At 42.8% G+C, this 11,865-nt stretch overlaps 2 protein-coding genes across 4 annotated transcripts in view; one reads left to right on the plus strand and one right to left on the minus strand.

The window, feature by feature from the left end:
* The window catches only part of BTBD7 (BTB domain containing 7), an 80,254-nt gene that overhangs the window by 20,778 nt on the left and 47,611 nt on the right, over positions 1-11,865 (minus strand). For all 3 annotated transcript variants that reach the window (XM_073895809.1, XM_025869431.2, XM_025869430.2), the window contains exons 4-5: positions 2,078-2,286; positions 495-570 (exon numbers count right to left, since the gene is read on the minus strand). In XM_073895809.1, the coding sequence (XP_073751910.1) occupies positions 495-570; positions 2,078-2,286 (285 nt within the window). The remainder of the gene's footprint in view (positions 1-494; positions 571-2,077; positions 2,287-11,865) is intronic.
* On the plus strand, positions 10,935-11,462 carry LOC112822069 (mitochondrial import inner membrane translocase subunit TIM16). The gene has a single exon (XM_073894887.1). The coding sequence runs from the start codon at positions 11,008-11,010 to the stop codon at positions 11,305-11,307; it is 300 nt and encodes a 99-aa protein (XP_073750988.1). The 5' UTR covers positions 10,935-11,007; the 3' UTR covers positions 11,308-11,462.

Genomic DNA, 11,865 nt, shown 5'->3' on the forward strand with positions numbered 1-11,865 from the left:
TTCCTCATATCAGTGAGGTCATATGATACATGTCTTTCTCTGATTGAATTATTTCACTCAGCATAACACCCTCCAGTTCCATCCACGTCCTTGCAAACCATTTTAACCATTTTAAAGTGTATAATTCTGTCAGTGGCTTCTAGTATATTTAAAATGTTCTACACATGTCACCACTATCTAATTCCTAAACATTTCCATCAACAATATGCTTTAAATGAAAATCATTAAATGAAAAATTTCATTCTAATACTTCTATAAATCAGTAAACACATATTATTTAGCACATAGATAACATTAAAAGTACCCTTTTAAAGTTGTAAAATAAAATTTTCTGGTGTATTTATTTCTACCAAAGTATACCCTTCTCCACTAAAGGATTTTACGGATTGTGAAAATTTCTATTTTCACCAGGCAATAGGGGCTACTGTCAAGACTGACACACAGCATGCCTCCGGATAAAAAACTTACAGTATAAGCTAATTTTGTGAGCTTACCTCTGTCAGCTATTCTTTTCATCAACTGATGCTCACCCCATTTAATCAGATATTTAAGGATATCTTGTTCACTTGCCTAGAAGAAAAAATGGTTTACATTTATTTTAGTGAAATTAGACAAATGGCGCATTTCATTAATGACTTTTCTGAGGTCATAATGTACACCCAGGGTGCAACTTAACACCTTTCCCTCTCTACTGGCTGTTTGAAAAGTTCCACTAAAACTGCAGTCCACCAGCCGCAAACACACCACCATTTCGCATGTGTCCAGTAACCTATCTCTTGGCTTCAACTAAATTTTTTATTCTTGTTTTCATCTTTGTTTTTTCTTTATCCTATTCTCTTCATCTACTTTAAACTTATTTTACTCTACTACATGGTCTCTATACAGCTGCCTTAAATTCTTCTTGGGACAAGGGAGAGATAAATAGATCAAAGTAAAAGTATACAGATACCTGGTGATTACTATCTTCTGCAGGAACAGAAAACCCAGGTACAGCAACTTGTTTTGGCAGAGAGACTACACTCTGCACAATGTATGCTACTGACTGGTGAAGGGCCCTTCCAGCAGTCTGTGAAATGGCAAGGTGCCCCTCTTTCTTTGTACTTTACTGAAAATCTTAGAGCAAATCTAGGCTGCTCTCCAAGGTTTTTACTTTCTAAATAGAAATGCAAAGCTTTCTAAAGACAATAATCTGAGAGAACTGACAAATCCTAACCTCCCTAATGCACGCAGTCTGGATCAGGACAATGAAACGAGGTTAATGAACAGAGATCCTAAATAAATCAAATCCAATTATGACAACATTTGTACTACAATCAAAGCACAGATGCTAAGTGGATTATTAACTCTTCACTGAATCTCTCACTGGGATGGAGACATTTTATTATTTTCCCAGTACAAATATAAAGAAATAGGTAATGGCTCAATGGATTTATGTTTTTGTAACATTAAAACTGTTGTATAGTTTTCAGCATAAAATTCATACAACCAATTCCAAAAAAATTAAACTTGAACATGTTACTTGAAAGTATTCTTTGCAATATTTTAAATCTATTGTTTAAATTACCAAATTAGATTGACATATAAGTCAATGACAGAAGAATTTGCTAAAAACTACTTCTGATTAAAAGTAAGCGGTTGAAAACATTATTATATTTTGGTAAGACACATACACTGAGTTTTCATAAGCATTTGAGATCAGAAATTGAATACTACTCTTAACTTTGTGCTGCTTAAGCTACTGTCTACAGTCTAAGTATCTGATACTCCACCAAAACCAAGAAATTGTTATAGTGAATTAATGGAAGCCAAGAAAATCACTGTTGGGATATGCTTCTGACCTTGCCTACTGCCTCAACCCCTTTGGTGCAGTTGGCTGGGACTGGGGCTTGTTCACAATGTTGAGTCATAGCAGCAGGTGCATGAAAGGCCAGAGAGCCAGAAGGCTTTTCCTGTACAAATCTGAAGAGGGCATCCCTGGGTAGGCTGATCTCTCTAGATGGGGGAATAATAGAATGTAGGTGGATTTCCTGGTGCACACATGGATGACAATGAGTTTGAGAGGTGTATAAATGATTACCTGTAGGTAGTCAGACTGGATAGCAGTGAGCAGATGGTCTTTGCTGAGTTCATAAAAAACATCCGAAGTCATGACCTGGGAAAATTCCTCACAGAGGAAATGTAAAGCTTGTCGGTGCACCCATTTAGAGCCATATGGATGAGAGCTCCACTTGAGGATGGCAATTAAGGTATCTAATGAAATGCTCTCAGCAATGATATCCTCACAGCCTAAAAGAGAACGCAAATACTTCTTAAGATTAGTCATAAATATTACTTATGGAACATCAGTAGGTTAGACACTACTTAAAAGTAGCAGTAGTAAAAAAGAACAAGGAGATAAATAAAATTTCATGGACAACCCCAAGACTTGGTAGGATGGGTTAACAACAGGTAACAACAGACTATGACATCTATAGGAAACCTGCTGTTCAGTAGAGACAGATCCATAGAAAGAGGCAGAGAATCTTCACAATTGTATAAGAAAATAAGTATCTGTGCAAATCCAACAATTTGAGTAAGACACTATAGCGGAGAGCCCTGGACCACAAGGGAAAAAAGAGAAGGTAGAAATGGCACAGTTGTGGGAACTGGCCAGTCAGAGAAAGGCTAAAGCTGGGAAACACAGTTCATGACACACTGGATGACATGATCATAACCGGCTGAACAGATGGGTGAAAATGAAGGTGAAACAGAACCAGGAAATTTAGAAAGTTCTGTATCTCAGTGAAAGAAAGTCAACTGCACAGAAGAGGACGTGAGAGCTACCTTAACCACAACCTATGTAACAATGACACCTGGGCACTTGAGCTGGACAGATGCAAACCATGACATGGCTGCTGTAGGGCTAAAGCAAGCTCAGGCTTTTAAGATTCAAGCACAGAGTTCTGTGTTGCATTGCTGTCCTGTGGGGTGCTGTGTTCTGTTCTGGGCCCTGTGTTTTAGACGGGGCACTGACAAAACGCCAGGATTCTCAGAGGAGGGCAAAAGAACAGGAGAGAGTTTGAGAGGTCTGTCACGGGAGAAAAGCTCCGAGCAACCGAGATTACTTGGCTTACATAAGAGAAACCTGAGGGGAGACAAAGGAGCTATCTAAGTCTGACAGACCTTCCGGAGGCAGAGGAGAAATGACTGACTTCCCTGTTGTTCCAAGGGCAGGTCCTGGATGTTAAATGGATGTTGAAAGAAGGGGGAATTTGCCTCAGTATTAAGAAATTTCTAACAATTAAGATTTGTTCTCCTCTTGTCCCTCAAAAAAAAGAATCCTTCTAGAAAAATACAGGAGCAAAGCCTGGCTCATCACATAAGGGATAGAGTACCAAGAACCCCTACGCTGGATATGGAGCTGACGTCAGATAGCATCCAAGCTGCTTCCATCACAAATATAAAATCACTTTTAGAAAAGCGGTAACAGAGTATCAATGTGACAGTAATTTAATCTAAACATTAAAGATTAATTTACTTAATCTCAACATTAACCTGAGATCCTGATAAGGAACACTGAGACCACCACAATGGAATCTGTGTGTAAACAACACCCAAAGAAGTGAATATGCACTGATGAGGAGTGAGAAAAATGGAAAACTGTAAACCGCTCTCATGATTTTATGGTGAGCCTTGCATGCCAGTGGTCAGAGGAAGACCTGTGTCATTCTGCTGCTTGAAAGCAGGCACTGGACTAGAGGTGAGGAGAATGAGTCAATCTGACAGGAGAGGCAATCTGATAGAGGTGTTTGGGCACGAAGCAGGGGAAATGAGAGAAAAAGTGGTTATTCAAAAGGATGTATCACAATCCTATGAAACCAGGATATTGGCAGAGGGAAAGGAGAATTAATAACATCATATATTTAAACTCCTAAGAAGTTTTCAAAGAAGTGAGACATGATAGGAAAAAGTGGGCTTTGCAATCAAGACAGATTGGACTTGAAATTCCACCTTGGCCACTTAGAAGCAAAATCATTTTGGACAAATCCTTAGCCTCTTTGAGCCTGAAATGTTCTCATTTGTAAAACTGGGTTTATACTCCTAACTCAGGGTTATTATGAGATTGAAATGAGACTGTACCCTTGACACTCTTCATTTGTTCAAACATTCTGCAGTACCTACTTGCCAAGCGCTGTGAATACAACACTCTTTTTACCATGCCCTTTCTTGGGTGGTATCATCTAACCCCTAAGGCCTTAACTCCCAAAGCATCCTCATGACTTTTTATTTTTTTAAGATTTTATTTATTTATTTGACAGAGGGAGACACAGTGAGAGAGGGAACACAAGCAGGGGGAGTGGGAGAGGGAGAAGCAGGCTTCCCGTGGAGTAGGGAGCCTGACGCGGGGCTCGATCCCAGGACCCTGGAGATCATGACCCAAGCCGAGGGCAGACGCTTAATGACTGAGCCACCCAGGCACCCCCCTCATGACTTTCAAGATATACAGTTCCAGGGTGCCTGGCTGGCTTAGTTGGAAGAGCATGTGACTCTTGATCTTGGGTTGTGAGTTTGAGCCTCACCTGGGGTACAGAAGATTACTTAAATTTAAACAACAAAAACGTCTACATATGGGGTGCCTGGGTGGCTCAGTCGTTAAGCGTCTGCCTTTGGCTCAGGCCATGATTCCGGGATTGAGCCTCACATCGGGCTCCCTGCTCCCACGGGAAGCCTGCTTCTCCCTCTCCCTCTCCCACTCCCCCTGCTTGTGTTCCCTCCCTCGCTGTCTCTGTCAAATAAATAAATAAAATCTTAAAAAAAAAAAAAAGTCTATATATAGTTCCAACCCAGAGCTGTCTCCTGACTCCCAGACTCATTCCTTCAACTTCCCACTGGAGAGTTCCACAGGGATATTCTAAAGGCAAATCAATTCATTTTCCTCTGGGAAATCTAGTACACTCCCCACCCCCCCACACTGGCCTTCTTAATCCCTGCTTTAGAGAAAGATACCTCTTCCTCCCAAAGCCAGAAATCTTAGTACTAATAGTGATTCTTTCTCCTGAAGGCCACATTCAATCACCATCAAATGCTGTTCATTCTATTCTTGTTTTAAATACATCCCCTCCACTGAATCTCTACCACCTCCCCATTTCAGAATCTGATACTTTCTAAACCCCGCATCACTGAAATAGCCTCAAAAAGTTCCCATCTTTCTCCCTTCCAATCTGTTCTCCATACTGTTGCCAGATAATCTTTTAAAATGTAAATCAGATTATATATGTAACAAATTATTCAATAGCTTGCAAATAACTTCAAGATAAAATCCAAACTACATATTCTTGATGGTCTGGCCATTGCCAACTTCTCCAGCCCCATTCCTGTTCATATTCTATACTGCGTTCATTACTTAGGATTTCCTAGAGTTCCACCAAACTCTCACCTCCAGGCCTTTGCATACATTGTTCCATTTTTCTGAAATGCTCTTAATTCTCCTTCTTAACTCATCCACACTTTTTAGACTTAGCTTAGACGTTGCCTCTTTTAAAACCTCACCTTGATCTACCCTACCCTACCCCAAGCCTAGGTCAGGTGTTCCTCCTACCTAAAAAATGCTGCCCTAGTTCTCTCTATATAATAGCACTAAATTCTCATACTATCTTGTATTTCTTGAATATCAGTCTGAATCCTCTACCAGACTGAGAGCTCTTTTGGGGTAGAGGCCCCACCTTATGTCATTCTACAATGTCTGACATTTAGTAGCTAATCAATTAAAAGCAAACATAATAGCTAATACTTTTGAAACTTATTATGTGCCAAGTCTGTACCTGACTTAGAATATTTAATTTCAGCACTCCTATTCAAAGAAGGTGGTATGATTACTCCCATTCTGCAGATGAGAAAACTAAGATTCACAAAGATGAATGAGCTTGCCCAAAGTCCTACCGCTAGGGAGAAGACAAGCTGTACTAATTAACTAAACATAGCCTTCCCCTCCCGCCAGAAAATCTCCCCCTTTTTTATGCCTCTAAACTTAGGTCTTACATGAATCAATGCTCATCAGAACTTCACTTATAACCACTCCTCTTATGAACAGGAAAGCACTTATAAATATACCAAACATGGTGATATTAACTCACAAATGTGAAAGGAAGTCAATTAGGCAAAAAATCAGAATGCTGAAAGGTATATTTTAAGAAGAGATTTATCTAATATTGTCATATGTAATATTTTCATATTACAATAAAGGATTTCAATTAGTGGTAATATGCCTTTTGTCAAGGTTATTGATAATGGAATGAAAATGTAAACATAGCAACAAGGCTGAAGGGGTGCTGGCAAGGGAAAGGCCAGCAAGCAAAATACAAAAAGGCTTCAAACAATGCCGTTTCCTTGGAAAATTCTGGACCAGTCTTGTTGGTCCAAAAACATTACCAGCACACTATCAAAGATGGTTGGATTCCGGCTGACAAAGTGATACTAGGCCAAACCCCACAAGACCAATGTATAAAGGTCCACTTATGTGCAGTGTAGATGTTTACTTCTAGTGAGCAGAATGCCATGTTCGTAAACTATCTTGGGTCAAGAAATAGTTGTGTTTGCTTCTTTTTAAATTTCTAATCTGTCATGGATCAATACTTTAGTAGAAACCAGTAAAAACACTGCTTGAATACTGTGACTATGTCAAACTGCCAAGAAGTTTCTAAATGCTTACTCTCAATAACTGTACTTCCCTCACTACAGACATGCTTTGAGGAGCACTGCTGTCTAGAATCCCTTCCCTTCCCCTGTGCCAGTTTCAGGGTATATGACGGTCAAATTTGTTTCCTCCCATTTGCTACTAATTAACTCTCAGAAGGAGCTCTTTTTTCCCCTTCTGTTTCCTTATAGAGTTTACGGACTCTGTTTCCTAACTAGAGATAAAATGATATCCTTTTCTTTAAAGACAAATTCATAATCAGAATGACTATCTTTTTAATTTTTATTGTTTTTTTTTTTTTTTTAAGTAGGTTCCATGCCTAGGCTGCAGCCCAACGCGGGGCCCGAACTCACGACCCTGAGATCAAGACCTGAGCTGAGACCAAGAGTCAGATGTTTAGGGGCGCCTGGGTGGTTCAGTCCTTAAGCGTCTGCCTTCGGCTCAGGTCATGCTCCCAGGGTCCTGGGATCGAGCCCCACATAGGGCTCCCTGCTCCGTGGGAAGCCTGCTTCTCCCTCTCCCACTCCTCCTGCTTGTGTTCCCTCTCTCGCTGTGTCTCTCTCTGTCAAATAAATAAAAAATCTTTAAAAAAGAAAAAGAGTCAGATGTTTAACACCTGACTGGGTCACCCAGGCGCTCCTACTTTATCTTTTTTAAACTAGAAATATAGAGTCTGAGAGTATTATCCAAGTGTGGCAGATTACTGCACATATTTACCAACACCAGCCCTCTGATCCCACCCCACCCATGGGCAGAATATACATCCCCACCCCAAGACTTTGGGACTGGCCTTGAGATCTGCTTTGACCAATGAAATGTTAGTGGATATGAAGTGACAAAAAGCTTCAAAAGTACTTTTTGGGAACTGGGCTTGCCCTCTTGCCTTCTGCCACTGCCACGGTAAGAACATACTGTGGCTAGCTTGTTGATCCTACAGGGAGAATGAACAGCAGCAGGAACAGAGCCACCCGGCCCTGCTAAACCACAGTGGCAATCAGAATGACCCCAGCTGCTGCAAACTTCAATCTGTAATTTTATTGGCTGACCTGGAAATTTGTGAGAAATACATGTTCATGTCATATGCCAGAGATGGAAATCTGGTTGTTACACAGCAATGGTTGATGAATACACTGTTTACCTTTTTTGGATGAACTCAAAAGCCTTTATCAATTTCCTTGTAACAGAAAAACTCATTCGTAGCCAAGACCTTGAATGACTCATAGGTGCCATGCATTCTGCTCAGGTGGCGGACTTTAAGTGATGCGGTTGTGAGGTTGGCAGATGAAATATGAAGTTAACTTCTTTGGATTTTTTTTCCTGAAAACTGCATTTTACAGACCCCTTGCTTACTTGATTAATCCCTTCTTCTATTCTTTTTTACCAGAATATTTTCTTTCCGGTATGTAATATTGGCAAAAATGCCTCTTTTTTAAAAATTTGAGTTATGTATCATGAATGATCATGGCAGAGATAAAAAGAAGTAAAACAAACTGACATTTAGTAATACAAATGATTGTTCCTGCTGCATGCTGAACGGGAACACTTTCTGTTTTTATTATCAACATTTTCCCCCTCTTCATGCTCCTGTGACAACTATAAAATAAACTTCAGTGTTGACAGATTTCCTGAAAACACGGTCAGGATCTGTCTTTATTGCCACTCTCATACTTGTACCACCAGCACCAGTGGGAAACCTTTTCACTGGCTCACGTCCATCAGAAAAGGTATAAGCAACTTCTAGATTCAGTTTCATATTGGGGCTGAGGTGGGAAAAGGAAGAACAGAGGCAAGGGGAAAGGAGCGCAGAACCAGCGGGGGGCGATCACAGCCTGCTATGCAGCACAGACAGAACAGTACCTTCAGAGGAAGGCTGGCCTTAGAGCAGGCACGGTGTCTCTTCAGCGCATCAGTCAGAAACAGAAATAAGACTTCAAGTGCAAATAGGCTTGAGAAAAAAGTTGCTTCAGTTCTTTCCAAATAACCTGTATGGAATGGATTCCAGTTCCCAAGGAATCATGAGATGAGAGGGAAGTGTGGGCAAGTCGAAAGCACGTATATATGAGGCTTTGAATTCTGGCAGTTACATCACTACCTCTTGACTCTCGCCCTTAGCGCCCTGTGCCAGATCAAAGCGCACCCCGTGATTCTCATTTCCTCATAGAGAGGATGAAATAATCCCATCAGAGTTCTGAGGATTATGTTAAATAACATCAGGGAGCTAGTGTGTCCACCAACATTACCCTTTTTCTAGGCTAGAAATCTTAAATCAGCTATGCTGACTCCGCCTCCTTTGACATATATATAGAACTAATCGTGTGTCCTACTGATTCTTCCTTCAAGATGCTCTTTGATTAGCCTTTTTTCCATTCCCAGGAATGCGACCTCTGTCTGAATCCTTCATACCTCACATATCAAATACTGAAAAGCTTCCTGCTATCTCCCTCCCTCCGTCTTCTAATCCATACTGAGCACATGAGAAAGGTTTTCCACCATTGTCCCTGCATTTTCTCTATTTTATTTTTAAAGATTTATTTATTTATTTATTTGACAGAGAGAGCAGGAACACAAGCAGGGGGAGTGGGAGAGGGAGAAGCAGGCTTCCCACGGAGCAGGGAGCCTGATGCGGGGCTCGATCCCAGGACCCTGGAATCATGACCTGAGCCGAAGGCAGACGCTTCACGACTGAGCCACCCAGGGGCCCCTGCATCTTCTCCATTTTAAACAGGAACCAGAATTCCAGAGCCAAGGCAGAAAATGACAGTCAGACATGTAAGGGTTCGAAGACAAGTCAGTCTGTGCTGCAGCGTTTTTAACTGCCAGTCCTTGGACTCTGCAACTTGTGAGAGCTGGTTGGATAAATACTCCTCTCCGCTCCGCCTCAGGAGGACCAGTCTGAAGACCCTACAGAGCTCCTCAGAGGGTCCTGGCAGGGTTGAAACCCTGGTGCCTCCAGGGGCGACTAGCCCAACACCACTCTTCTGCTTTCCTTCCTCCCCTACCTCACTCTTCCCGGGGCTGTGCGCCTGTTCAGGGGATTACTTACCAAATAAGCCACCTGCAAGCAAGCCTTTGTTTTAGGCTGCCTCAGCACAGGTTGTGGGGGCATGGGAAGAGACACCATACGACGAGAGGAAGAGAAATGTGGCAGACTGGGAGGGCAGACACACAAGCATTTCTCTCTAAAAGTCACCACACCCAGCTACGGTAACAGGCAGACACAGAGGTGCCTGTGGGTGCTAGCTTGCCCTTGTTCTCCCCTGCTCCAAGTCCAGTTCTCCCTCCCAACTGCAGCCCCTGCAGTGGCAACACTGGCCCCAGGTCACCAGAAGATGCTTGGCCGAAGAGCCACAGACCGAAGAGCCACAGACCAAGGAGCCACTCTCCACATGCTCCCGTACCCTGTGCAGCCTCCTGTCAGTGGCTCAGTGTGCCTGGCCTCTCAGGTTGACTGGCTGGTAGCTCCTCTGCATTCTACTTCTCTCCCATTCACACCTTCCCTTCCCCAGCTTTCCCCGCAGTGGTGTGAGGCTCAAACCCTAGAAGAATTCCCTTTTCCCATAAGTCAGAGTTGCTTTGCTTCCCTCAACTGAACTCTGAGTGATGGGGTTTTGATGAGAATATCAATTAGAGCCTCCAGCCAGTTGCAACAGCTGGGACTGTGACTAACTGCACCATCTTTCCTGAACTGAGTCTTTAGTAGAGGTGTGGTTGGTTATCACCTTGAAGGCTCTGTGATCTAAATTACTGTCTTCTCCTCGTTAAGTTAAATCACATCAAATTGTTGATATTAAACCATTTTGACCTGTGAAAATAACCTCAGAAGATTAAATAATGTATTAGTTTTCTACTGCTATGGCACAAATTACCACAACAGGTTAAAACAAATCATCTCCCATTTTCTGTGAATCAGGAATGTGGGCACAGGTCACGTGGGCCCTCCGTCAGGGTTTCCTAAGGTTGTAATCAGGTGTCAACTGGGCTTGCCATCTCATCTGAAGAACTGGGAAGTTCTGGGGAAGAATTTGCTTCCAAGCTCATTCAGATTGTTGGCAGAAATCCTTTCCTTGTGGTTGTCTGACTATGGGCCCAGCTTCCTGTGGCTATTGGCAGGGGGTTCACAAGCAGTTTTTAGAGGCTGCCTGAAGGTCCTGCCATGTGGTCTGCTCCACAGGCCTTCTCATGACAGAGTAGCTTACTTCTTCAAGCCGGTGAGGGAGGAAGTCTCTCGTGCCAGTCTACTATTAAGATGGAGTCGTCTGACCCGCCGGCCGCCCTTGAGTTGGAGCCGTGGGGCCAGGAAGCCGGAGCCCGCGACTCCGGGGCGGAACGACACCATGGCCAAATACCTGGCCCAGATTATTGTGATGGGGGTGCAGGTGGTGGGCAGGGCCTTTGCCCGGGCCCTGCGGCAGGAGTTTGCAGCCAGCCGGGCAGCAGCTGATGCTCGAGGACGTGCTGGACACCAGCCTGCAGCTGCCTCCAACCTGTCTGGCCTCAGCCTCCAGGAGGCCCAGCAGATTCTCAATGTCTCCAAGCTGAGCCCCGAGGAGATCCAGAAGAACTATGAACACCTATTCAAGGTGAACGATAAATCCGTGGGTGGCTCCTTCTACCTGCAGTCCAAGGTGGTCTGAGCCTGGGAGCGCCTGCAGGAGGAGCTCAGGATCGAGGCCCAGGAGAACAGAGAGAAGGAACAGATGCCCAAAACGTGACCACTCAGCTCGTCCTACTGCACCCTGCCCACCTCCTCTTAATTTATAGTTTGGTAATAAATGTCTTTTCCGCAAAAAAAAAAAAAAAAAAAGAGAGAGAGGTGTAACTGTGTGAGGAGGAGTGAGTTCTGATAAATGTAATTGTAAAATTCGTTTTCTTTTATTTACTCATAGAACAGTGCCTTCGACTTATTCCTCTACAACACTCTGAAGTTGCCAGTGTTGTAAGAGATCAGAATCTTTCTGATGTGTGGACAGTTGAATATGCCTTTGAATTATTACTTATTGGTGGCCTAATTCCAGAGGCTGTGTGGTTGGCACATAAACTTGGAGACTGGAAGACATCTCTTTCCATTGGTGTGGGCTTCCAACTGTTCTGTAAACATGATAGAAATTTCGTAAGGTATGTATATTTAGGCAGACTTAGATTAAGAAATAGTACCATAGTATCATCTATGTTTTTATTTCTCTCATTGCTGG

Source organism: Callorhinus ursinus, unplaced genomic scaffold, assembly GCF_003265705.2.
Source record: "Callorhinus ursinus isolate GAN/ISIS: 27379988/994484 unplaced genomic scaffold, GSC_fseal_2.0 scaffold8, whole genome shotgun sequence".
NCBI classification, from domain to species: domain Eukaryota; kingdom Metazoa; phylum Chordata; class Mammalia; order Carnivora; family Otariidae; genus Callorhinus; species Callorhinus ursinus.